Source organism: Chaetodon auriga, chromosome 1 (assembly GCF_051107435.1).
Source record: "Chaetodon auriga isolate fChaAug3 chromosome 1, fChaAug3.hap1, whole genome shotgun sequence".
NCBI classification, from domain to species: domain Eukaryota; kingdom Metazoa; phylum Chordata; class Actinopteri; order Chaetodontiformes; family Chaetodontidae; genus Chaetodon; species Chaetodon auriga.
Genome location: NC_135074.1, coordinates 16175121 through 16202777, shown reverse-complemented (window position 1 = coordinate 16202777; position 27657 = coordinate 16175121). Strand labels below are relative to the sequence as shown.

At 42.3% G+C, this 27657-nt stretch overlaps 2 protein-coding genes across 3 annotated transcripts; one reads left to right on the top strand and one right to left on the bottom strand.

The window, feature by feature from the left end:
• Positions 1 to 1099: 1099 nt before the first annotated feature.
• On the bottom strand, positions 1100 to 6304 carry eif3m (eukaryotic translation initiation factor 3, subunit M). The gene is made up of 11 exons (XM_076726784.1): positions 6174 to 6304; positions 5361 to 5493; positions 5037 to 5175; positions 4721 to 4844; positions 4470 to 4564; positions 4213 to 4296; positions 4003 to 4102; positions 3359 to 3440; positions 2469 to 2612; positions 2206 to 2266; positions 1100 to 1340 (listed from the first exon to the last, which is right to left on the bottom strand). Exons 1-11 carry the CDS (start codon positions 6213 to 6215, stop codon positions 1217 to 1219), a joined length of 1128 nt encoding a protein of 375 aa, XP_076582899.1. The 5' UTR covers positions 6216 to 6304; the 3' UTR covers positions 1100 to 1216.
• Positions 6305 to 6508: 204 nt separating this feature from the next.
• On the top strand, positions 6509 to 25986 carry wt1b (WT1 transcription factor b). 2 transcript variants are annotated; one of them, XM_076737495.1, is made up of 10 exons: positions 6509 to 6548; positions 18120 to 18592; positions 20731 to 20853; positions 21672 to 21771; positions 23163 to 23243; positions 23741 to 23846; positions 23972 to 24119; positions 24277 to 24366; positions 25169 to 25252; positions 25439 to 25986. In XM_076737495.1, the coding sequence occupies exons 2-10, from the start codon at positions 18181 to 18183 to the stop codon at positions 25558 to 25560; spliced, it is 1266 nt and encodes a 421-aa protein (XP_076593610.1). In that variant the 5' UTR covers positions 6509 to 6548; positions 18120 to 18180; the 3' UTR covers positions 25561 to 25986. The 2 variants fall into 2 exon arrangements, with proteins under 2 accessions (XP_076593610.1, XP_076593602.1); XM_076737487.1 differs by having other exon boundaries at positions 25169 to 25261.
• The last annotated feature ends 1671 nt before the right edge of the window (positions 25987 to 27657 follow it).

The following is a 27657-nucleotide window of genomic DNA, read 5'->3' as shown; positions in this document are numbered from 1 at the left end:
AGTGCAATGTCAGTAGTCTGCACTTTGTCACTTTGTGCTGATTTCATCACAGAGGGAGAGCACTCCATCAGACCCCTTTTACACCTAATGCCTGCCCATATATCATTTGGGTTCACATCCTAATGCTCTGGACCGGTGCCTTGCAATTCTTGTGTGGGATAAATGCCACTTTACATCACTGGGCAGAGGTAAATGGTAAATGGGCTGTATTTATATAGTGCTTTTCTAGTCTGACGACCGCTCAAAGCGCTTTTACAACACAAGTCTGCATTCACCCTTTCACACACATTCACATGGCCTCAAAGCCACCTGCTCATTATGAGCGTTATCCATTCACACACACTCACACACCCATGGCACAGCATTGGGAGCAATTTAGGGTTCAGTATCTTGGATACTTTGACATGTAGACTGCTGAGGCCAGGGATCAAACCTCTGACCCTCTAAGTGGACGGCAGCTTTACGTCCTGAGCCGCGGCCACCCCACCCCCAAAGGCAAAGTGAACTTAAAAACTGGAATTCAGAAGTCCTTGTTTTTCCACTTTTCAGACACAAGAGACAGTGACTCATGCCGACGACAGCTGAACAGTATCCTCTGACCTGGTGGACAGTTTCAAATTTGTAGTGGCAGTGAATCAGCCTGCGCCACAAGCTTCAAGTGTTGATGCTGCAGTAATACAGCTCTGATCTCAGCAGATGGGGTCATCTTAAGTTCACTTTACTATTGTCACATCTCATGTGTTCCCAGATAAGTGACCCTTTCACCGCAGGCTATTTCTCACCCCAAGTCACAGCTCATCTAATACTGGCATGCTCGCCGTTAACTAAGACCAGATGTTGAAAGTCGCTAAGGGACGAGCCCCCATTAGAGTCACTGTATGGCTTCCTGAAAAGATAAGGAAACTGCCCGTGGTGGGTGTCTGATTATATATGTATTTATACATTAATGGCACAGTGAAAGTTTTGGCTGTTTCACAAAACTTTAAAACAGTCTATCAAATGAAGTTCCTGACATGTTATACAACTTCCTGTGTTTATGACATTCCTGCAAAATAATTCTATCAGTCTGATTATTTAACAAGAAAGAAGCAATCACATGTGATCTCCACTGTTTTTTTATTAGATGAATATAAAAGCTGATCATTTCAGTCTGAGAATTTGGAAAGCAGAAAAGAATGGAGGGTTAGACAGTCTAGACAGTCGGGTTAAGGTGGAATTAAGCCGAAGGTGACAGGGCTTGCAGACTGGTCTTGACGGCTGCTAGGTTGGCCTTCCAGGAGGTGAGGCTGTCGTGCAGCTGCTGCCACTGCTGCTTGCCAAAGGTGCGATGTGTGCTGTGGCTGATTTGAGTGGGAACAGAAAAGCAAGAATGTTAAACTGACAAAATAAATGTGGGCCAAGGTCACGTCTTCCAACTTTGAGGAATTAAATACAGAGCTATAGTAAATGTCACTATGAATAAAGACATGACACGGACGTCAAATCACAGCCACGTGGAGAGGTGAATTAAAAAGAACAGAAAATATTTCGTTGAAGGAATTTATGAACACTTTTTCTTTTTTTTCTACACCGATTTTTCTGCAGACCAGAACCAGATAAACTCATAGCATCCTTGACTTCAACCAGATTCAGGTATATACAAACTAATGAATCAATCCTTGCAGCCTTGTATTAGCAGCAAGAATTTCAGAGTTCGGTTCATCCACTTCAGCTTATCACAGGTAGCCCATAAAGATAACCGCCACAATTTCAGAAAGAATGAGAAAAACAGAAAACAGGGGGCTGAACAGAAGACAAAGAAAACAGTCTCCTCAATGTGTGTCTTGTTTCTACACCAACAAACCAACAAAGTTTCACTTTTAGTTTTCACTTTTCAATACCAGTAAGAGGTTTACCACAATGACAAAAAGAAAAACGTCCTAAATTTCACAATAAATTCTGACGCATTGGACCCAAACACTAAAATAATAGAATGGGAAATAGACAAACATGTCAGAAATAATGACATGCATATGCTTAATACAGTACAGATGAACAACACCCTTCACAAGTGTTGGAATCATGTATCAAGGACAGGTTTCAGATGATCCAGGTAAAGTACGTCAGATCTGGCTTGGTACCAAACCTGCATTTGCCATCACTGCCCCTCTAATACAGATATATACTTAGGCTGAACACAGTCAAACCATGATTGAAAGCGCTTACCTCACAACAACTTTTCGCTGTGTCTGGTCGATTTTGCAGTACACCATCTTGGTGCGAACAGCTAGAAAGAAAAAGGAAGGGAATGAAGAGACAGCAAAAGCTCTGACAGCAATAAAAACACCATGGACACAAGAAATACTTAAGTGAATGCACCTGGAAAGTGAAATTGGAGAGGAAGCCCCCCATTAGTCGCTTGTGAGAAATTAGCAGCATACTTAACAAAGGCAGACAGCTCAGATGAATTTGAGTGGAAGGGCTCGTACCGTCAATGACAAAAGCCTCGACGTCATCCGCTCCGATCTGCAGCTCCTGTTGCATGGTGTCAAAGGAGATCTCCTTGAATTCCACCGCCATGCCCATGAATGTCAGCAGGCGCATCTTGGCCATGTTTTGCTCGTGAGACAGGCCTGGAGAGCAACGTGCAGGGATCATTAAGCACAAACCAGTCACAGTCGATTACTCTTGACTCAGGGAGTTTCCCTGTGATAATTGTTTCTACGTTTAGGAGCATGCAGTCAGGGGATCTACTCATTAACACAAACAACTTCCCACATGGTCTGTTTTGAGAGTCCATCCTACACATGCTTGTAATTACAGCTAAGCCTTTAGTAGTGAGAAAGGGACACACTGCTGACACACACACATTCCTGTACTGTGTCAACAGAGCACAGTGCATTGGCTCAGTTTTTATATTATATGGATGCTGTGATTTCTTATAGGAAAAGGTGGTTCAGATGGTATTTTTAAATTGTATTTTTATACTGCAAAAAGGTATTTGTACAGAAAAACTCATGCAGGAATCAAATTCATCATTATATTCAAATTCTAAGCTTAATTTCCCTCTTAGAGATCTGGACATTTTCCCAAGTACCCCTCACCATCACAGCAACAGCTGTATGTTTGATATGTATAAATTCTATTAATTGTGTTCTTACAGTGGGAAAACCAAAATAAAAGCACTGATTTAGAAATGTGGTCAGGAGCAGAGATACATTTGCATCTCTTACAATGCAATGTGTCACTGATAAACTCCATGTAAAGACCAATGCCGCATTTTTCCTCGTTGATGAAGCTTTGTACTGTTCTCTTAAACACGTGCGTTTGTGTGCATGTAGGACTGATGCAACCAGCATCTCAGGTTATGGCTACTTACCAAGAGAATCAATGAAGTCTTTGTTACTCTGGTAAAACTTTACATATGCTGCTAGTTTTGCACTCACAAAGATGGTTAATAGCTGAAAAACAGAGTCAGAAGAGGGAGAAATGTCATTATAAGACTGAAATCTTGTCCTTGATGAGCACTGGGCGAAACTATCAAAACCTTAAGTATGCCAGCCTGTTGGGTCATGAACACTTTTGGACATAATAGAACATGCACACACCCTATTAAAAACACTTTGTCATTGTCTCAGTCCGCTCGGCTGGTGATGGACAAACATTCCTGCTGCTCACCCTTCAACCTTTTTAAACTGGTTGGCATTTAAATACTGGCTTGTGCTTGCCTTCGCCGTCTCTGAGACTTCATGTCAAAAATGCATCCAAGGCCCACGTAAAACACAGTCAAGAGGATATTAGTCTAATGACATGACCTGAGGGGGCCTTCTCCACATACAAGGTTGACAAGATTGTCGCAATAACCGATGTTGTGAAACACAATGGTTTTGACGTGTTTAACAGCTATAAGAAAGTCATAGTTTTTAAGAAAGAGGCAAGTTTAATCAATCAATGGGACTACAAACTGATGATGCCAGTATTGTCTTTAATATGTTTAAGCATTGCACATCCTTCAGTACTCACGTCATGGATGAGTTCTCCCTCCAGGAAGCGAACAGGTTTCAGGGTGAGCAAGTGGTCGATCAGGAAGGTGTTGGGGTCTTTGAGAGCACGGACGATACATCTAAAGATGCAGGACACATACCGTATATATGTATGTATGTAGGTATTTATGTGGGGTGTACGTTATATTGAGCATAAATGACAGACGTTAAACAGAGTATCCAAGTTTACCTGTGGGCATCAACACGTGCTTGTGAGGCGTTGTCTTCTGTGTAACTTCCCAGCAGCTCAACCATCACCTTTGCTGCAGCCTCACTGTGAAATGAGTAGATACATTGCAGAAAACTCTCTTGTACTGAGATCATTTACTTGAAAGATAACACAGAATCTTAGGCCCAGGCCAAAAATTCTCATTATTATTGTTATATATTTCTGCTTCTGTGCATACCAAACATGAATTTTACACGTTTGTCCCTATGTGTAATTACCTTTTTTTGCAGTCAACCAATGCTTCATACACCAGCCTCAAGAGTGTGTGCTTCTTCTCTGTGTTCAGGTTCCAGTCGATAATCCACTTGCGCACCTGAGAAGCAGCACAAACAGATCATAAATCGACTGCAGACATAAAAACAAAATGCAGCACGTGCTGATCTGAAAAATGTGACAGACAACATTTGTTTTCTTTTTGACGTCTCTGCAAAAGTCAGTTATTCCAGTTAGTCATGGTGCATAGATATACCTGATCAAGGTCAGTGGGGATGAAGGAGATGGCATTACAAGTGGCCGCCACCTTGATGAGGCTACAGAAGACAGTGTACCGCACTGGAGTGTTCTCATCCATGCCATGGAACAGGTTGCTCAGCCTGTGATGTCAAACCATGAAAGAGAAAGTCAAGAGACTGAATGGTGATTTCTCAACGCATGCCATTTGTTTTGACAGAGCTGCTTTCCTGCCTGCCAGTGTTGTTAACACTATCCTGATGTTTAGCACTCAAGACCAGCAGTCCCCATCTTGACTAACATCAAAACAAAGGTCAGAAGTAATAAGGACTCACAGCTGCATCCTGAGGGAGGGTCTCTCTCCTTCACGAAACTTCACCAGTTTCTCACATAGACTTTCAATGAGAGCCTCCTGCTTGTCTGTCTCCAGGATCAACAGCAGAGACACGATGCTGTTCATCACACTCTCTACATCTGCAGAGAGAGAGGACAATAAGCAATGAGAGATTCAGAGTCAGCTGCATCCAACATGAATAGGACATATTCATGGAATAGCACGTGTAGGGGATGACTGCATTTAAATGAGCCAGTTTCAGGCTCACGGGTAAGACAAAGGGGTGTTCATCATCATCATCATCATCATCATCATCACCACCTACCTTTATCATCATCCTTGAGGCACACATCACATGCCTCGATGATCTGAGCCAGATCTACGTGAAGCCCACCTTCAGAGTTCTCTTCTGCTATATCAGCTCCTTTGGACTTGATGTAGGCTCTCAGCTCTGAGGCCTGTAACGTTAGACAGTATGATTAGTATGAGGGGTTAGATGAAACCTAAAATCACAAAGAGTACCGTGATACACACATGTAACAGCGTGCAGATAATGTAAACATGTAGATATTATTTTTGTTTAGCTAAATGTCGCTTTTCATATGCATGACATCATGTCTTTTTGTTTTGAATAATAATATATTTTCTGTAATCAGCGACAAGAGACAGTAAAAAATACAAATGCAAAGAGAAAAATCTAATTTAGATTTACATAGAATAACTTCTTAGCTATAGTTTTTTTTAGCGGGCAAAATGCTTTGGATGAATATTTTTTTTTTAAGTCTTTGTTTATTTTAATGTCTGGCTAAGCAGCTAGCATTCTGGGCTAAGGTTACAACTTTGAAGACATTTGTGACACCGAGAGCTGTAAATACATTGATATGAAAATAGCGAATCCCAACTAATGCACACACGAAGCATTTTAACGGCAAGTTTAATAACTTAATTACTCATAGTGTACTTCAACGTGTCACAAATCAGCATGTAGCTAACAGTCAGCCCGTACCTGTCAGCGGCTAAAAACGGTTAGCATTTTAGTTAGCTAGCATGCTACGTTATATGATTAGATAGTTTCCATTTATCGACTCATCAGCAGAAGGAACAATACAAAAAGAGTTATGAAACACATGGGTCGTACTTGGTCTTCTTCCGTTATATCGATAAACGCCGGTACGCTCATTTTCGGTGATTTTGTGAGCCCAGATGATATATTCCACGCTCCCACCACTGCCGAGACCTGACCGGAAAAGAAAAGCTATCAGCGCCGGTGAAACGCTTGCTCTTCCGGGTCATGCTATTAAAGCCGCAGTAACCCAACGTCAGCCTCAACGCTGCCTTTGAGGACTGCTATGACCGATGCCAGTACAAGTACTCTCTCAACATTGTTGCTTGTAAAAACTGTGTGTCATTATTAAAATGTGGACCTTATTCGATTCAAGATGTGTAAAAAAGAACAAGTCAAACTCTTTGGAGAGCACTTGGATGAAAGACTAACATGGAAGAAGCAGATAATGTGAGTAACTGTGAAAAGGTAATAATTATAATGCATTCCCTCTCAGAAAGTTCACGAGATGCTGGCAGTGACACCCATTTAATGACCTACAGAGCAATGATTAGGTCCGGACTAGAGTCTGGTCATTATGTTATGAAACAGCAGCTAAATAAAAATCAAAAAGGTTGGATTGGAATACAGTCCAAGGCACTGGGAATGTTGTGGGGCACTCCATACAATGCTAATCCTGGCTTCATTTGCAGAGATGAGAGACACACTACTGGCAGTTTGGCAAGCAAAACTAGCAATGCAGTACACAGTTAAACTAAGAGGGCATCAAGGAGAGCAGGCAGGCAGACAGGGTTGTGTAATGCTTGGCAGTGGGGGGCAGGAAAAAGGAAGATAGAGCGTTTCATTTTCAGTATGAGTGAAGAGGTGGAAAGGCTGGCAGAGGTATGGGTGACCTCTCAAATACACTGGTCAGATATACCCCCATGGATTCTATCCACACCAAAAATAGAGTTCAGTAGGCCTGAGAAAGAAAAGAAAGAAAATGCATTAGGATGCATGATAATGCTGCATTTCTGGGCATAGTAAAGGAAACACTAAAAAAACAACTGGGAATGTTATCTCTTGATAGGTATGGGCTGAAGGTCCCAAACTGGAAAAGCAGGCTTTGCCTACTGCGTCCCAGGCCATGACACTGTTCAGCTCAAACTGCTGTGTCAAGGGGTTTTGGTATATACAACAGAGCTAATGCTATATTAAGGGCACTACAGTTGGTAGAGGAGGTCAGGTTGAGGTGGGCAGTTATATGCTCAGACTCAGCCTCACTTCTAATGACACTGAAAGGTCCTACCAGATCTTGTGGCGGACCTGTTGGTTCCATTGTATAAAACTGAACGTGGGGAAGACCAGATAACAACAACAACAACAACAACAACAACAACAACAACAACAACAACGAGTTATTGGACTTCAGTGAACATCTTTCCAGATGGGTTGAACAAATCCCTGTCAGTACTGCGGAGCTTCAGCTTGTACAACCCCTTCCTTCAGAGGTCAGATGGCCTCCTAAATTTTATTAGTCACCCCAACTTCCACTACCATATCCTATTCTTCGTTCTTAACCAGATATCAATCTCCTCTCTGGGAGATTAACCTTGGATGTCTTGGATGAGAGTTACAGAGGTGACCCTGATCCCCAGGAGAGGTTATCTGATAGAGCTGTAGTCCATCTGTGTGGACCACCATGACAGACCTGACCCAGGGCTTTCCAACCCGGAAACACTGTCAATGTCAGAGGGCAGCACTCTTCTCCTACACAGCCGCTGACCTATGGGTGCGCTCGTTGGGCCTCTGCACCAAGTGGGATCCTGTGTATTATTACCATGGCAGGTCATTTGGTGATTGAGGTGAGTGAGGTGAAGAGGGTAAGTAGAGCAGGAGTTCACCCTAAAACTATGTAGTCAGGTTACAAACATTTGAGGTGTTGAGCAGGCTGTTCCCCAGACTGAAGATATTGTGGCGTTTTTTCCACATCAGAGCTGCACAGCAGCTCACAGTTCATCTGTCACAAAAATATGCGTATTTTTGGGGATTCAGGATTACAGAGACACATCATGACATGTCATAATTCCTTGAAAGCCTGCTTGTCACATACTTCTCTTAGCAGTAACTGTTAGGGAACTGAACTCTGTTGCGTTCAGCAGGGTAGATACCTTAAAATAGTGTGCTGAGGGGAACTGGCTGATGGAGTGTTTCACCATAGTGCTGGTATGATGCGTCATTCTATTGGGAAGGCAAGTGCCTGGTACCAAATCGCACCCTCACTCTCTGCCTGCCCTTGTACGCTGTCACGGCAGAGAATTTATGGCCGCTTCTCCACAAGTGTGCTTGTGTAACTGTGAGGCTTTCATTATCTGATTAACAGCTGTTGTCAAGTGCCTGGTGTATTTCAAGTCCAGAATAAGAGTTTTGGAGGCTTTGAAGCTCCAGGTGCATGTAAGACATTGTTTTTGTCTTCTTTGAAAGGTCTTTAAAATGCCACAGTGTGTTATGATGCTGAATAGCCTTTATGATATTCATGACAGGAATGGCCTGAAAATAGCATGGATGTTGGACTGCAGTAAACCTTTTAACTCCAGGGAGACTGTACCTGGTACAAGTATTAAACTAGGATTTAGTCTGTTTTATATCATTCCAAGTTTTACCTGGCAATGTAGTCTTCACAAGACGTGAATGTAATCTAGCAGTAGACATCTGCCATGTTTTCAGCAACTTTCACTGATGTCTGATTGGGTGTTTTATGTTGGTGTGTGTGTGCAGAATTCAGTGGAATTGTGTTGGTCATTTCGCATTTGTCAGGCACTGCGCCTCTTGAAGTCACCAGTTCCCTCGAGCTTATGAAATCATTACAGATATTGCCAAAGGTGATTCATCTCCTCTTACCTTTGCAGTGAAACATTGCCTAATGTTCTATGTAAAGTTCCGATTCCCTTAAAATTCTCCTTTTTCCTTTGCCTTGTCACCTTGACTCCACAGATTAGGTTTTTTTTAATGTGTAAATGCTCTAAATTGGGGGAATTTTCATGCTTTTTTTTTCCCTCTCACTTGAATATAGGTCTCTGTTAGTTAAAGAAAATGATTCCAGCTGCAATCTCATGACATATTGAAAAATAACTTTGGATTGTTTAAAAAAGAAAAAAAAAAAAAAAAAAAAAGAGAGAGATTTTCTATGTTTTTTGATAGTGAATTGTTGCTGCTCTAGGTTTTGACCTCATGTTTATGGGCACATTCATTGTGTTCAGTTAATGTGTCTCTGTCTATGTTTGTGTGCTGGTGTATGAACCCCCCTTCATATTTGCAAGAACATGTAGTGATAATAAGACAAAAGGCTGCTATAGATAATTCAAAATGAACATCTTGCTATGTTTATGTGTAGGTCTGAAATATTTATGTTGTCAGTATGTCTACATTGAACTCATCCAGGCTAGTTTGATCAGAAATAGCACATGCTCTTCCTAAACTGCTGGCAAATTGCCTGCTCAGCCTCCTCAAAGATAAATGACTTTGTGTTAAGAGTTAGTTGAGCCCAGGTGTCTGTTTTCTCCCTGTCAGCCAGCCAAGTGGTGAGAATTCATGTAAGCCAGTTTCGCAGTCATCATCCAACATGGCCGCCTACCTTCCACCCACTAATTGTCTGGTTCCCACAGTTCTGACTGCCTTCACAATCTCTGAAAAATCCCCTTGCTCAAGCTCATCTATCAGGCAGTGACCTTGTCAGGGTGCATCGCATGAGTAACTTCTCTGCTTCCCTCAGTGGAGCGACTTGCTTGTTAATTACTTATAAGCTGACCCACCCTCCCCACACACATACGCTCAAATACAAGAAACAAATAAACAAACAAAGCCAAGGTATTAAATAGAGGTCCAGAGTCCACAGTGGTCCACGGCATACAAAATCTCATAGGGCTGTTCAGATGGATTTTTACTGTCCACAACTGCAGAGATACATTATAAACCCTTTACATATTCTTTGGTTAACATGCATGCATGGCTATCATCCAGCTGTTAAATCTGTAAATAGTTAAATATAACTTTCACAGCATAGGTTAGTTAACTTCTCTTAATTACTCATACAACAAGTAACTGGCAGATTGGTAGATAATGAAAAGGTTTGCATAGTTGCACCCCTAAATAACATGCCTTCTTTTGGAGCAATTGAAAAATTAAATACTCAGATATTTTTGTCAGGACTTGGTGGAGACCAAACCAGAGCTAAATGGAGAGTGAGTATTGCACTTACATTGGTCAGGTGGTCAAAGACACGACTCCAAATGAACGGTAATGTCGCTCCGTGTTTATCTGTAAACAGATTAGCCATAACAACTTCATTAGCAGTGTGTTTTGGTGTTTTTCTTCCCCCTACTGGACACAAGTTAATTCACAAAGCTTTAACAACACCAAAGCTCAAGTGTGTGCGCATGCAGATCATCTAACTGAATGCTTGTGGTCTACTCTGATGGCTGTTCAGTCCCTGTGATTTCTTCTACCACCACATGATCAATCACACAGCACAGCTGCACACCTCTGGCTTAGTGAAATTAATGCATTCTGTCTTTTGTTCATTCACTTGTCTCCTACATGTTACTGACTTGGCCGCACTATAACAAGAGATTTGCAGCCAAGGTTGGTACATGAAATACCACTGTTATCTTGCCATATCACTTAATGACCAGCTTCATATCACACCAGAGACCACAGCAATCAATCAAAGCGAGTTTGCATTTGTGGTGTTGAGCTATCTGAGGTCGTTAATCCCCCTATGTGGAATGCGTGTGCTCTGTTTCAACCTAATGGCAGCAGCAAAAATAAGCTACAGTCTTCGAGGGATTCTGACCTTCCTGCCTGGATAGATTGAGTCACCGCAGTAGGACTGGGGCTCTGTTAATGATGGAGTGGTCTCTCGTCATCAGAGGGTGTTTATATTAAACTCTCTCACAGGCTAGGAGGAGCAATAAGAGTTTAAAAGGCACAGTCAAACAAAGAATCAAATTTGTTTCGGGAATACATTACACAGCATTTGGCATGAAGCTATAGACGCCAGATCTTAGAAATACCAATTAGAGACATGTTAAACTGCATGACCCTTTGTTTTTGAGATACTGTTCTAGACTGTTTCATTAGTGTTGATAAATACAATGCAGAGGACAGAGCACAGACGACCATGATTCCCTGTTGAATTTAATTGGTCAGACACAAGACAAGTGTATTTTCTTTCTCACAAAAGCTATAATGTGTTTGAGAGGAAAAATGTTTCTTATTTTATTTAATGTACAAAATGATAATTAGCCTACAGAAGTAAGAAAACAAATCAAACTCTGCACACAGAGCGTGTTAGGCTTATTAGAACATATAAACCAAGCACAGTATTTCCGGCAATCTATAGCATTTCAATACAAAAGCAAGATATTTTATCTTCCTGGGATTGAGAGTGTTGCAGGAAAGCGGCATTTCCCCAAAGTTTATTGTCAGAGTCACGTGATTGTGGTGATTTTTCTCTTTCCCATCAGTGTGCTCACGCCTCAGACTCACGCTGTAAACTTGTCTAGCTTCAGAATGAGGCTCAAGGGTATGACAACAGACTGTAACCACCGCAGATATCTGAAATGTTTTCTGATGACTGCTTACGCCCCGGCCACAGCTGCTAGGGTGTGACAGCAAGGAAGAGGCTGTGGTTTACTGTAAAGACCTGATAAAGGCTGACCTTGATGCTGACACACAGACACCTGCTGGGATGAAACATAGGTTCAGGAAAATTCAACAAGACACTTTTAAGTTCCTTTGAATTCAAAGCTTTGGTTTTCAAGGACAACAGGCAGTCATCGCGCGTTGTCTTACTATTCCAGTTTGTGCTGTGTACTTTGATGATGTCAGTATGTCACAGGCGTGTGGTAATTTAATTTGTAAAAATTCATACATTCTTCAGTGACCCCCCCTCTACAACACGATTCTAATCGTCCACTACTGAATTCACAGCTAAGTCCAAGAGTGAGTCCTACATTATAGCAGAATAAATGATTTAATTGTTGTGCATTCTATGAGAAAAATTTCCAGGTATGTAAGCACAATTTTCAGTTGCTCTTTAAGCGATAGCTGACAAAGCTATTGATGGAAACCCAAAATGCAAAATGTCCAACAAGTGTGCTTTCTCAAACTAATTAGATACTAAGTGTACTATAATTTCCTTCTTGTCAACAGACCCGTCTGAAGAAACAGAACATATTGTCTGTGTGGCCAAAACCTGACACGGCTTATTCCTCTGTACCACAGAGCTCTTGTGTTGTCCAAAAACTACTAAAAATGTGTAAATTGAGACACAAAGTTTGGCTGGATGATATGGACCTTCATTATAATAAACATGGACTCTGTAGTTTAATTTAAGTTAAAGTATCAAGGTTCATTTATTGGTCATTTTACAGCCTAGAGTTGCACAATGAAATGTCAGTTGTAGCTCCTTCATGCTACACATGTGCAGAGCATTTATACAAATATCAGTTAGAGTAACACAATATATAGAGTTATTGATATTCATTTATAATGCTGTTCATAGCTATACATGTATACACAATATGTGCAATGTCAGTGTGAAGATCCTTGTAGTTTATTTATGGTAGATTATGCAGAGGGTGAGTTGAGGAGTCTCAGCCTGTGCAAAGAAGCTTCTCTGTAGTCTGTTGGTACAACAACGAATACTTCTGTATCTGCCGATATCACTGAAGCTCCGTAGATGTGTGCCCACGACGTTCTGCGTTATTTTAATCATCCGCTGCAAAGCCCTCCTGTCTGATTAGGGCACAGTCATGCTACCATAAACACTCATAGTGCACTGAATGTGTCTTAATCTGCACCTGAAAATAGGCCCTGGCAAGAATATTATTTATTTCTGTTTGAATAGCATTTGCTAAAAACTACAGCGCCCAGCTGTTTTAGCAGAATATGTAGCTTTTGTTGGGTTTGGTGATGGAGGGAAAAGGTGATCATCAACAAGAAGGAGAGAACGGGTGTGTGAAGGATCACTGGACCAGTGTTGTGTCTGACACATGAACCGTGGAAATGCCTGTCCTCCCACAGGTCTTTCTTCTCTGTTCCTTATCACCATTCTGATATGCAACACTTTGAAGTGTTTGCAGAGATGATATGAGAGAGAATTAAAAACTGACGTTGTTTGTCATGTGGGCCACAGAGAAGAAGAACAACATTCGTGCTGTTTAAAGTTTAAGTTTGACTTTGTGTTTGAGGGAAAAGAATTTTAGTTAGAATATCAGTGATTCAAAATGTGGCCTCGAATGCACAAAGCAATGAGCGATGATTCCGGTGTTGTTATCTCAAAGAGCAGAAGCCTGGCTGTCACAGACTTCCAAACAGTGCGCTGAGAAAGTAGCGGTGGAAGACAGAGGGATATTGTTCTGCCTCAGTTTTGTTTTAAATAGTAACCATTTCCAAGAGACTACAGGCATATGGAGCGGATGATGAAACGTTAGGACACACTGCTGTTATGTTTGTTATCAGTTTGTTTCCATGCCCACACAGAGAAGTGAAGGTCTGGGCCTTTTTTTATGCCATTGTCAGCACATCAAAACAACACCTGTTGCTCTTCTCCAGTCTTCTGCTGCAGGCTGTTTTTTATCATATATTATATCACACGCAATTTGAGTGCTGATTATTAATATTTTAAAAAATGAAATGAAGCCGTCTCATTTTAAACCACCAGCGCTCTCGATTTGCAAAAGAAGCAGCTTCATAAACTGTCTATCATCAGATGCAGTAGCATGAATACAGTTTATGAAAATGGAAAAGAAATTTCTTTGTCCTGTGTTCTGCCAGGTCACATATCTTTATAGTTTATCAAACGTTCCTCTGGCTGAAACAAACCCTTCTCGAGTTCCCTCTTTCGCATCACGCTGTAGAAAGTTTGAGCCTTGTGTATTCCTAGTTTAGGGTCAGAGGCAGTATTGACCATTTCCCTTCCTCTGCACAGTGATGTTGTTTTAAACCCTGCGTCCACCAGAGATTGATCTGAAAGAAAGGGTGTATTTGGGGACTGCCATCCGTCATAGGGGCTGAAAGGGTTGTTTTCTCCGGGCCCTGTCACCTTTGATGAATCCCCGCTCCACTGGGGAAGGCACGGCCAGCATTTGCCTTGGCTCAGAGGCTCTGCCTTTTCTTTCTCGCTCTCTGATTTTTTGGCAAGATACTTCTAACTGTGCTACAACCTTTTGTACACGTAGTACATTATTTTACTTTTTGTTTGTTTGTAGTGGGTGGACCATAGAAGGTTTTTCAAATTGTTGAGGGAGAAATAATTTTTCTTTGCTGCTATTTTGAAGGCAGCTACTTGGACATCCTCTGAATGCCTGGGTGTTCCTCAGGGGTACGGGTCTGCCTTTGCACTCGCTTGTTTCCAAGAATAGAGTAAGTAAGACAGCAGTTTATCTCCCAGATGACCACAAACCGCCCCGATGAATCTGTATTTAGCTTTTAGGGGCATTTGCAAGGTTATTGCCGTTGTAATGGATGCCATCAGATATGCTCGGACTGTAAGATTTTCATGTATTTCCTTGTTTTGCAAAAACTGGGAAAATACATGGTGTTTTATTATAGTTCCAGAAAGGTTAAGCTGCCAGTATGCTTCCTCAGAAGTACTTATCGAATGGTCACATCGCTTCGTAAAGTGCCTCCCCCCACACCTTTGGGAGCAGGGGGCTGTGTCCAATAATTTCTGTAACTTTCCAAAACTGTTAGTCTGACATTCACAGCTGACAACAGTTTATACATCAGTACGAACTAATGACAGATTAAGGAAAATGAAAAAATGTCCAGAATGCTTAAACATCCTCCCACAGGGTAAACCTGACTCCAAAAAAACAAAAAAAACAAAACAGAATGTGATCATTTGCTTATCCTTTTGGACATATACTCAACCGAAAACAGGACAAAGACAACATATTTAAGGCTTGACCTCATCAGCTTCATTGATTGATTTTTGTAAATATCTGCTTATTCTGAATGTGATGCAGCAACATGTTTAAACAAGTTGGGACAGGAGCAGCTAAAGACTGGGAAAGATGTGCAATGCTCCAAAAACACCAGTTTGGAACGATCCACAGGTAAACAGGTCCATTGGTAACAGGTGATAGTATCATGATTGTGGATGAAAGGGGCATCCTGGAAAGACTCAGTCATTCACAAGCGAGGATGGAGAGAGGTTCACCACTTTGTGAACACATGATTGTATAAAGGATATGACTACATGGGCTGCGGAACACATCATAAAACTGTTGTCGGTAAACATAGTTCATCTGCAAATGATTAATTTATTTCCGTTTTACACAGCGTCCCAACTGTTTTGGAATCAGGGTTTTTCCACAGGTTGCACAGTTTTTAGGCCCATGTGTTACTTCACAGGAATAAGCCTTTGTGTTTGGCTTATTATCACATATCATTGACCCATGCATATCAGGTCAAGACTACTGGTTTTGTAGCAGCATCCCAAATGTTCACTATCCAATCACATTGAAATCAGTACACAAAACGGACTGTATCTATGTTCCCAAGGTCCTGTGTATCACAGTTTGATATTCAGTTGACACACAGTAACCCTCCTGTTGTTTTCAGGTCTAAACCTTAACCCTGTGAACGTGAGACCTTGAGAACACACGACTGCCATCTACATGAAACACTGTAGTGTCTGGGTTGCAGCACGTACTCTTTCAGCTGAATTCAAAACAGGAAAGTCTCCAAAATTGGAATTACTGGAGCACTGAAAGATGCCTCAGTGATATGGTGAAATAATGACTGACAAGACAACAAAAAGAGCCTCTGTTAAAGCCACCTCAGCAGTTTGCTAGCTGATTTCACCACTTAGAGTGATTTAAGACTTCTCTCTTTCTCTCTCTCTCTCTCTCTCTCTCTCTCTCCTTGTCCTTTTGTATCATTTTTTCCCTTTCTTTGCCCATTTCTGGTGTACCTCCCCCACCCACCCACCACTTCTGTTGAAGTTGAATTGGGGTCACTGACTTTCACTGGAATCCTGGACTAATATTCCAGATGGTGATGACAGGAACTGGCTAACACTCTTCACCTTCACACCTTCACAGCATCGTCCATGGTCCTCTCTTTCATATTTACAGTGGATTTTTATTGGCATCTCAATATCATAAAACAAATGAAATCACTGTGTAAAACGAATTCACTGGTGGATGATGTATCATTATCCACCATGCTGTGGTGTAAATAGTATCCGAGTTCAAATGGGCCTCATTGTTCAGAAAAGGATGTGGGGGATTTCTGTCATAAAAGGTTTATATATTCACTGAATAATGTCCAGCAAATGCAGATTGAGGAATATGACTTGATAAACACAGTGAGTGGTTTCAGGAGTGCTGTGGTCCCATCACAGGTCAGCTAATAACAGACAGTGGGGCCACACTGAATGTAGCACGGTATATTTTCAAAGCCAATTTGCGACTCACTGTTTCACTGTGTCACTGTTTCAGGCTTTTAAGGAAAGGAGGAACCCGACTGCTGATCTGACAAATATAATAATGTTAAAAGATCCAAAGCAGCTGTCTTGAATTTATAGGCATATTCCAAGTTACTGCATTCCTGTGTAGTTCCACATTGAGTTAAGCTTGAGTTAAGGTCAAAGCCTCTATCTCTTAAGTGCGCGTGCACACACACACACACACACACACACACACACACACACACACACACACACACACACACACACACACACACACGAACTCCCCCTCTCCTCAACTAATAAATAATTATCCTTTTGTATGATGTGGCTTTGCTCCAAGGCCATGCAGTTTATGTGAGCTGCTTTTAGCAAAACAGTGCTCTTTCTGAAATGGGAAAATAAATTCGGAGCACATTTTCTGCATGTTTTACCATTTTCTCTGCACTTTGAGTAATATTTAGTTTATCTGAATATGAATTACTTGTGATTCAATCCAGCACAGTCTTTTTTTAAATATGTCACTGAGAAGAAAAATGCCTCTGATTTATTGAATAAAAAAAACACCTGAATTAACACACTAATAGAAATTAGGTATTTAGACTTACCAAAACTGAGATCTTTGTGTCCTCATTGACATTGTTGCCTCATGCAGTTGGTAACTCATTTTGAAAGTGGGTTATGTTTGAGTCAGAAATGATGAGTGTGAGAGGACAGCTCAGGTCAGTGGTGCACAGATAACAACACATCTCTGTTTTTGAAACTGCATGATTTGAAATCTTTTCTTAAGCTTTGAATAGGTGTCATTTTTACTTAGATGTACATGTTCAGACATCCAGAATTCTTTCATGCACCAAAAGAGGAAGTTGAGTATTTAAGTTTCATTCAATTTAATACAGTTTTAATGTGTGCAAACTGGAAATGAGCATGATGAGGACATTTACCAGCATCTCTTCTGCTTACGAATACTCATGTGCTTTAAGTCTGTCAGCACGGCCCTTCATTGTCAGGAACATTAAACAGAAACACCTCTCTCCCTCTTGCACGTACTTATTCATACACACTAACACAAACACTCAATATGAGCAACACTTGAACTTGAGCAAAGAGTGAAGAGCAACACCCGCTCATGCAAATGTGACGTTAGTCAGAATCTACTCAGAAGGGCAGTCTGTGCTGGCCGGGCCAAGGCAAGGGAGTCATCTTCTCAGCCTCCCTCGCTCCTCCCCCTGTCCAATGAGTTATGCAGTATTTGAGCCTTCAGGAGAGTAAGGAAAGTCAGACACTGCAGAGAGAGAGGGACAAGGCACTGTTCCCCTCCCAGACTCCCACACCCAACCCAGGGAGCTTGAGATTGACATCCAGATTTTCATCATCATCATCATCATCATCACTAATTCATTTCTTTTCATTATTCAGTTCATCGCTTGTGGCGGGAAAGATGGCTCCTCTAGTGTATTGTGACCATTGACGAGAAGAGTTTTTTCCATGTTCATTGTTTGCTCAGGTAACATTTTCGTTAAACTTTCAGGAGTTTATGACTGTGTGACTTTTTGACCTCCTAGCTACGTCCTCTGCTGGAATACCTGCACACCTTCTTCGGACTGTCTCAAACTGCCCTTACCAATGCTGACTGAGCCGTGTGGAGCCATGTCGATGGGGTCAGATGTTCGAGATCTGACCCTCTTACCTCCAGCACCTCCTGTGCCGTCCTTACCAGGAACTGGTGGTGGCTGCGGGATGTCTGTTGGAGGTGGTCAGTGGACTCAACTACTGGACCTCCACCCTGGCTCTCCCTACAGCTCCCTGCCCTCCCACCACTCCCTCATCAAACAGGAACCCGGATGGGGGACCACCGACCCAATAGAGGACCCTCACTGTGGACTCGGGGCCTTCACGGTGCACTTCTCAGGCCAGTTCACAGGCTCAGGCCCCTGTCGGGTTGGGGCCTTCGGAGAGCCAACTGCAGGCCAACCAAGGGTGTTTTCCAATGGAACCTACCTACCTATGGACAGTCCTCCTGCACCCAGGAACCAGGGTAAGCATGCTCGCCACCTGCCCAGCTCACTTCACCCCACCTCTGTCTTCTCTCATCAGCTAAATGTCATGTAGGGGACGTGAAACACGAGGGCCAATTGTTTGCCCATGCCAATCAATAAAATCCAGGTTTTATTATGTTTTTTATTGTCTGTGTTTTTCTAGATTTACTGCTGTATGTGTTCATGATGTAACTCCATTTTTAGGAGTCATCAGCAGTGTTGTGTCTGAGCAGGATGTTATGTGCTGTACTGGGTCATTCTGTCCCATGTCAGGAATGGGCTTGACAGCTTCCTGGTAATGCTCTGGCAGAGATCAATAACAGCTTTTTTGCACTTGTGTTTACAGGGCTTTTCAGCTGAAATAGATGTTTGATTTCAACACTGGCTGAGCCACAGCATCAGTGTGTTGAAGTCGTAATTCAGATCAGATAATTAGTAAGATGACTCATAAGGTTTCATCAGGTTTTATGTCTACATGACTTTATTTCCATATACCAAATGACATGCCCATAATCCCAAAGTTTCTAATGCATCCGGCTAAAGTTCAGATGCTTTTGCAGAAATTCACATTCAAAGAATTTTGTGATCCATCCATCCATTATCTTTAACTGCTTGTCCTTGGAGGGTAGCAGGGGCCTAGAGCCAATCGCAGCTTATGTTGGGCGAGAGTTGGGGCACACCCTGGACAGGTGGCTGGTTCATCACAGGGCTGACACATAGAGACAGACAACCATTCACGCTCACATTCACACATGCGGGCAATTTAGAGTCACCAGTTAACCTCTCCTGCATGTCTCTGAACTGTGCGCCCAGAGGAAACCCACCCAACATCGGGAGACTGTGCAAACCCCAAAGAACCCCAGCAGGCTGGTGGGTTTGAATTTTCTGATGCACACTAAAATCAATTAAATTGTTGTTGGGTTTTTAATCCAAACTAAATATGGTATGATGATGAACACTAGAATCTGCTCTACCTATTTTAAAATCAACAAGTCACTATTTGCTATTAATCTATTAATTCTGTATAGGTACCAGCTAAGTTCATAAAAAGTAGTGATATACAACATGAAAAATATACAATGGCCTGCTGAGCTGCCACAGTGATGTTAGTCATACAAGCACCTTAATTCAGTGAATTTAATATAATTAGTCAAGGACAGGGGGAAAAAAAAAACATACTGGGTTGAGATCTTTATTCCAAAGAATTTCTCTCGAAGAATTCCCAAAACCAAATGGGATGAGCTTGATTTACTACCTCGGACAACACTTGTGGGATTTTTAAATCCTTGTAGACCTGCCCCAAACCAAACACGGGTATTTATACTGTTATTTAACTGGAATCCTGATCTGGGACGGTTAACATTGCTCCCTGTATTGTAAGCAATGATCACGTCTCTTGTCTGCTGGGGCTCGTTACTCAGAGGTCAGAGGTTGAAACCTGCGCTGTCTGCTGTGTGACTTTCAGAGACAGTATGCATTCAGCCTTGTTTGCTCAGTGGAAAGTAATTTTGGGATGAAGTGATAAAACACACTGGGTAGTGCTCTGCAGGCTGCAGGGATTTAAGTAAGTCATGTGAGTCATTTTTCTCAGAAACCTTTCAACATCCCTCTCAGGCCTGACTCAGGATACAGCAGCCTGTCTACACTGGATGTGTGTGTAGAATAAACGTTGCACACGGGTTGAATGTATGATCATTTTCACATAGCTTTCTCACTGCTTTCTATCTACCCTAACATACTACAATGATAGACGCAGTAATGCATACTGTTCCCATTTTTTGCAGTCTTATAGCTGTAATTAAGTCAGTTCATTACTTTTCAGTCTTGTTTTTTACTGGGCATATTCTACAGTCGCTCATCTCCGACCGTTTGTGGCGCGTTTGCCAAACTTCTTTTTCCACCTGCCATAAATATTACAACCACAAGGCCAAAGATAGATGGGGGAAAAAAAAGAAAATGTTACAAGGAAAGAGGATTTAGTAGTTTAATGAATGTCTCTCTGTAGTAACCCTGCCAGGGACTAAAGCTGCTACCAGGGGGATTCAGATAACTGATCAGATGCTTGAGACTTTGCAAAGCTTCAAATAAGATCGTTTTTAACTTTCTGTTGCTTCCTTTGTTGTTTTCGTCCTTCCAGGTTATGGAGCAGTGGGGTTAGACAGCAACCCCAGTTATGGTCACACTCCGTCTCACCACACCCCTCAGCTCTCCAGCCTGTCCTTCAAACACGAGGACACGCTGTCACCGCCAAACAACATAGGTAGCTGTCTGCATCCTGAAGTGTTTTCACTAAATTGACTCACAGAGTGGGAGGCTGTCATGTCACGGCAAGGTTATATAAGTAACCAGTCATTTCTCATATCACAACAGAATCGCTATTATCCTTTTTCTTTCATCTCCCTCCGTTTCTGTCTGCACACACATTCATAAACGCTGGCATACATAAACACACTCTCCCTCTCGCTCTTTAAGCATACATATGGTTAATGACTCTGGAAATGATAACTTGGGGAAACAGCTTTATGTGACTCTGCTGGAATGTCAAAAACTGTCTGGGGACCAATATACTATATGAACCTGAAAAGGACCAGTGTTTCTGATTGACCCGTTCTCCCTTTGAGCTGTGCGCCTGTGCAGACATGCATGTAAAAAAAAAGTGTGCCTATATATTAATCTTGAAATGAACTAGTATTCATTTTAAAGGTATTTTTTTTAATAGGTGAATTTGAATGTGTTTTGTGTCTGTTCTGATGAAGAGAGCATGAAACAAAAGAAACATTTTTATACAGGATCTGGGAAGGTTTTAAGCTTAATGAGACAGTAAGCTGCTGGTGACCAGCAGCTTTTTAAAGTGATGTCAAACAGCAGCTGCTTCCAGCTCCTCAAATGTGAATATTTGGACAAAACAAGCTATTTAAATATGTCTGCTTCTGGGAAAAGGCATTTTTCACTCTTTTCATTTAATAGACCGAACAGTTCATCAGAATGAAGAAAATACTTGGTAGATTAATCACAAATGTAAATAGTTATTAGTTTCAGCCCTATTTTGAACCGATTTTTGCATCTTTTTACAATCAGTTGAGCAGCAGTACCCGGCTCCTCCTCCCATGTTTGGTTGCCACAATCCTTCAGAATCCTGTCCGAGCAGCCAAGCTCTGCTGCTGAGAAACTACAGCAGGTACAACTATTTGTCCCTGCATGCACTTTTTGCTTTATTTGACTCCTGCTACATTGCATCCCCTCTCGACACAATTCCACTCTTCCCAAAGGTTTTCAGCCCCCTCGATCATCAATTAATGTCAGATTCTTTCCACTAACACCACATGCAGCTTGCTCACTTGCTGGTGATTTTTAGAAGTGCGAACTCTCTCTGATCCTGCGTTAAGCCCTGCGTCTGCCTCTGCACTGTCTGGATTGTGAATCTTAATTTGTTCTGAGGTTAAGTGCTGCCCACTGGTGCTCAGCAAGCCAAAACAAACAGTGAGTGATCTACTGCTGATGTGCCTGAGTCCACCCTGAGGAAAAACGAGGAGGAAAGCAAAAGAGACAAGTCCGGTGAAAGTGAAAGCTGATTGGGGGGGTGGGGTAGCTACGGCTGGGATTCTGCTTATTTTAACCTCTGAATGTGTTTCCAATTGTTTTCATTTTGATGCAAAACATCTCAAAGGGTAAATTAGGATCAAATTCTTTGAATGCCGCCCCGCGATGTTGTTGGAGAAAAGGAACACGCACAACCCAAATACTGGAACAACAGTTGATAAGAGGAGGAAAGACTTTGCTGTTGTTACAGCTTATGGCATGAACTGGAAACCCTCAAACAAACAGAGACATGCACATACGCACGCTCTCACATACACACTGTGAATATATGTCAGCTATCAGTGAGTCTTTCCACAGTTTAACATAGTTCAGAGCTGATTAGCGAGCCATCACGTTCCTCCCCTCAAGGACTTCTCAAGGAATGCCGTTCAGAATTCCCCCAAAACCAGTTCCCGCCTTTAATGATACCGAGGACAGAGTGATGTCATGCACTGGTCCATGGTGTGCTAGGCACGGAGGCACTCACCCCCGCAGGGTGCACAACCACATCTCCAAGTGTGTGTGTGTTTCTGTCAAATGTGTGTGTGAGTGTGTGTGTGTGTGTGTGCACTAGTGTGATCTGCCAAGGTAAAGAATGGCTCAGAGCCCATGTTTTTTAATGAAGCCAGTGAGGAGTGTGGTGGGTGGACAGGATGTGTTAATAAGAGAGCAATGTGGAGCCCCCACCTCCCCAGTGAAACATCTTCATTACCCACAAAACGGAAGAGGAATAACAGGAAGACCGCACAGTAACATAAATATTGTTGGTGTTTTCTAATTTCTAATTAATAAAGAAGGAAAAACACAGAGGTATTTTCCCTTCATCTGTTTTAACCCCAGAGCTAACCTTCTTACATAACCTTTTAATTTATTAATGTAGTGACATATTTTTTGTCTTCAAATTTCACAAACCAAATAAATAGTGATTTTTTTTTTTTTTTTTCAGCCCAAACACAAAATGCTAATGTCTGTGCTGTGTGCTTCCCTCAGTGATAACCTGTACCAAATGGCATCTCAGCTGGACTGTGTAGCATGGAACCAAATGAACACCCTGGCATCTTCCATGAAGAGGTGAGTCCTCTTTTTATTTGGGTTTTAAAAACATGCTGTAGTCTTCAGTCTTGACCAGTGTTTTCGCGGCAGTGCGGAGGAGGAGGAAGAGGAGGATTTGAGCAGATGGCTGTTGGCCTACTGCCTAGGGAAATCAGGAAGTGGAGAGGAGCATCATCATATGTGTGCATATGTGCAGTCTGTTGTATGTTTTGAAGGTTTGAGTTTTCGGAAAGTAGGCACTGGGCTTCAAGCTTGGTTTTAGGTTAAGTCATATTCAGGATAGCCATGTAGAGGGGGGGGCGGTTAAAAAGTGTGTGTGCTGTGGTGGACTGAACTCTGAACTCGATTTTGACTTTATTGTAGTTTCACCCTTGACTATTTGGAATTGGACTGGATGAACACCGTTTCTACACACCTACCTGAAAAATCTCTCCAATAATTTACTAAAACTACCGATTTTGTACTCAAAATTTTCAGTGATTTAATTAATTTATAATTTTGCTCCTGCCCAGCAGTGGACACACAAGCGGCTATGAGAGTGACCACACAGCCCCGCCTCCGTCCATGCTCCTCAGTACCCAGTACCACATACACACACACAGTGTCTTCAGAGGACTTCAGGTTAGCCAGTCAACACACACACACACACACACACACACACACACACACACATTCATTGACATACAATAAATAAATACCCAAAGTAAACTTCCCTGCTCTCTCTCTCCTTCCTCTCTTTCTTAAAGGATGTTCGACGGGTAGCTGGTATTGCCCCACCAGTAGTGAGGTCATCAGAGGCCAGTGAAAAGCGGCCATTTGTATGTGCTTATCCTGGATGCAACAAGAGATACTTCAAACTGTCAAATCTGCAGATGCATGGCCGCAAACACACAGGTGAGATACTGTGACTTTTTTAATTGCTTTTTATCTCAAACTGCTGCTTTTTTAGAAATTACATTGAGAAATTCATACAGACTGCAAATGTTCTGCTTTGAAAAGATAAACTAGGGCCTGATGATGTTGATGGTAATGTGAGTGGTTCATTTTGCAGGGGAGAAGCCTTACCAGTGTGATTTCACAGACTGTGGCCGCGGATTCTCTCGCTCAGACCAGCTAAAGAGGCACCAGCGCCGGCACACAGGTACAATGGTTTCAGGCTGTCTGATGTTCCCTCCAGGGCTGCTGCTGCCGAGTCAAGCGCTCAATATGTTACAACATATACAATCTATTACTTTTAGGCCAGTATACAAAATAAATGAATACTTAATGGGAGTATTTTCCCACCAGAACTGTATTCCTGACAGTGTGGAAGGTTGTGAAACTGACATTAAATGACCAGAAAATGTCTTTGAATCAATGAAATATGACAAATCCAAATCATCAAAACATGTTAGTGATTTTCCTTTTGTTTTTCTGATCAAAATTTTCCAGGGTGGGGGGGGGGGGGGGGGTGGTGTTACCACAGTTATGACCTTGTTATTTCTAATATCCTGACTACAGCCTTGGTTCTCTCTCTCACTTCACTTTTTACTCTCTCTGCTGTCTTTGAGCACAGATACCATCATCACTGTGACCAAACAGTTGAAATTGTACAATCATTCAATCCACTGCAAGAAAACCACAAACTGCAGCTTCAGAAGTGTCCTCTCTGACACAGGCCAAATAGCAAATTAATATTAACTCTATGTTCCTGTCAACTATAAATCTGGTGTCTGCTGCAGCTCTTATTTGTTCAAATTGATTTTTCTTCCTGTGGTTCACTTCATAAAAGGAACAATTAATTATTCTGAGTGAATTCTAGCTGATTTCGGTTTGAAATGCTGAAACTCTGAAAATCTCCCTAAGCAGTTTTAATGTTAAATGCTTGCTCCATCTAATTGTATACATTGAACTTTTGACTCTCTTTCTCTGCCACCATGATAACCGTTTGCATCTCTGTGCAGGAGTGAAGCCCTTTCAGTGCGAGACGTGTCAGAGAAAGTTTTCACGGTCAGATCATCTTAAGACGCACACTCGGACTCATACAGGTAAAACAAGTGCGTATACCTTTAATTTCTACCTCTCCATTCTTTTCCCAGTGAGATTTTTACATTAAGCTGGTCCCCCTGGCTTTAATTCATGTACAACAAAACACAAGCTTGCATTCCAAGCGGTGAATTCACTCTAAAGCAACGATTTCTCTTGTTTTTCCTTGTTTGTCACCTCCTTGTCAGGTGAGAAGCCCTTTACCTGCCGCTGGTCCAACTGTCAGAAGAAGTTTGCCCGCTCTGACGAGCTGATGCGCCACCACAGCATGCACCAGAGGAACCTTACCAAGCTGCAGCCTGCCATCTGAGCAGGAGGAGGAGGAGGAGGAGGAAGGTGACAATATGTTGTGCCAGCTAGTGGAGAAAGATGCTGGAACCTGGTCAGCGTTTATGGTGCCTTGCCAGACTTCGCTGAAGTGGTGAGCACAGCTGATGCCTCCCCCAGCCAGCCGATGTCGAGAGACTCCAATGAGACCTTCAAGACGCATATCAACTAGCGCTCAATCTGGTCACCTGACGTTAAACTCAGACTGAGAGGGGACAATACCACAGTAATTCTGAGCCAAGAAGAAGTGTCTTTATGTGAGATGAGGAAAATGTTGATACACTATTTTGGAAATGTTAGTACACTTGCACTGGCCTTTTTTTTTTATTGTTAAAAATTGTGTCACTATGAAAATGTGCTGGACAAACATCAACTGGATTTAGGAAATGTGCCTTTTTTTGTCCATGAAGCTGAACACAGAGAATCTTAACATTCTTACAATAACAAAATACTCACCAAATTACTTTGTATATATGTGGTGTATTTGCTTGCCTTCATAGACATTGCTTTTGTATTTTCATAAGTTTATAAAACGTTGATTCACGTGTTTTCAAGGCTAAGAGTGTGCGCTTACATGTGTGTATGAGCGAGAGAAAGAGGAGGTGTTGGTGCTGTTACGAGGCCACCTATGAATGGTGGTGGTGGTGGTGGAGGGGTGACAGACAGTAAAACAGCACCCCACTGTGACTCTGACAGGGTGCAGGTCTCACCCTCTTAAATCTCTGACACACATCTTTATAACTAGGAACATCTGGAGGCCAGTAAATCTCATTAGAAAAGACACATAGCTCAGTGTCAGCTGGCTGTACTTCACTGACCGCCCCCCCTTCATCGGCTGGGCCCCATAATGCACACACACAAAAGCACAGACAATCAAATCCCCATTGCAAATTACAGCCTCCAGTTTAGGAATGGCGCTTTACATCCTTGAGCCACATGATGGCAGTATCACCCTTTTCAGTCCAGCAGATGGGACTGAGTGCTGGAGAGCGACTGAGCTTATGATGCTACATATACTTTTCAATCTTCATATAGTCTGGTACTGAGTGGCCACAATAAATGTGTTAAAATCACCGAAAGTGAGAAACAGGAAGACCCGTTCAGTGTACGCCCTGGCCCATCAAATATACATGATGTGGATGGAGTTGTGTGTCGGCTTGTGTGCAAGTCTATAAGGAATGAGATGATTCAGCTGCAGCAGGCATGTTAATAAAATATGACTCAGTGTAGGGAGAAAGAGCTGCTGCATGGCACTGTGGGCTAATGATGTCACATACCTGGAAAAGCAATGTAAACACGCACATACAAAAGCATGGTATATTTAGCTGTTGTCTGCATGTTTGCCCATGGAAACCACATTTACCGAAGGCATTCGCTCATACTCAACATAACATGTGGTATGCACCCATAAATCCACTCCTGCATTTCCACTGCAGATCTCCACACTTGCCAATGTAGCAGACAGATTAAAATGCCGCTCTCCTGTTTCAGGGTCACAGACCAGGTGGGTGATTCAGGTTGTTTTCCAATCCACTTAATGGCAGCGAGGTAGTGTCTCTGTGATGTTCTGTTTTTTCTGCTTCTTAATCCAATGCACTTTGATTAAGAAGTGCATCTCTTTGTTCTCTCTCTGCAGGGGCGCCAGGAAGCGGAGGAAGATCAGAGGGACAGCGGAGTTGAGCATTTTGCTCACTCCAGTTCATTCCTAACTGGAGACTGCCAAGGCTGTGGAGAGCATGAGGAACCCATGCTTTGAATGCCCTGCCATCATTATCTCTCTCTCTCTCACACACACACACACACACACACACACACACACACACACACACACACTCAAAGACACACTGACCCCACATAAATCTAATCTACATTCCTTAAATTAAGAGAAAGATTCTTATTGGAGATAGTGGGAGGAAAATGTGATATCTGCACTCAGGCCCATTCTGCCAAAACATTACCACCACTCTGAAAGCATGAACACGCATATCCACACACACACACTCACATGCACACACGCCACCAGATGCCCCCTCAGCTGTACTGCTGGCTGTTTGCCTTTAAGGGGTGTCAGCGTGGGTAA

Bases quoted from the DNA above. Each gene is read 5' to 3' on its own strand.
- eif3m (XM_076726784.1), bottom strand. From the start codon at position 6,215: ATGAGCGTACCGGCGTTTATCGATATAACGGAAGAAGACCAA. The intron at 5,494-6,173 runs GTACGACCCATG...CTAACGTTACAG, and splicing joins ATATAACGGAAGAAGACCAA to GCCTCAGAGCTGAGAGCCTA. The intron at 4,845-5,036 runs GTGAGTCCTTAT...TTGACATCACAG, and splicing joins CCCTCCCTCAGGATGCAGCT to GCTGAGCAACCTGTTCCATG.
- wt1b (XM_076737487.1), top strand. From the start codon at position 18,181: ATGCTGACTGAGCCGTGTGGAGCCATGTCGATGGGGTCAGATGTTCGA. The intron at 20,854-21,671 runs GTAGCTGTCTGC...TTTTACAATCAG, and splicing joins GTCACCGCCAAACAACATAG to TTGAGCAGCAGTACCCGGCT. The intron at 23,244-23,740 runs GTGAGTCCTCTT...CCTGCCCAGCAG, and splicing joins CTGGCATCTTCCATGAAGAG to TGGACACACAAGCGGCTATG.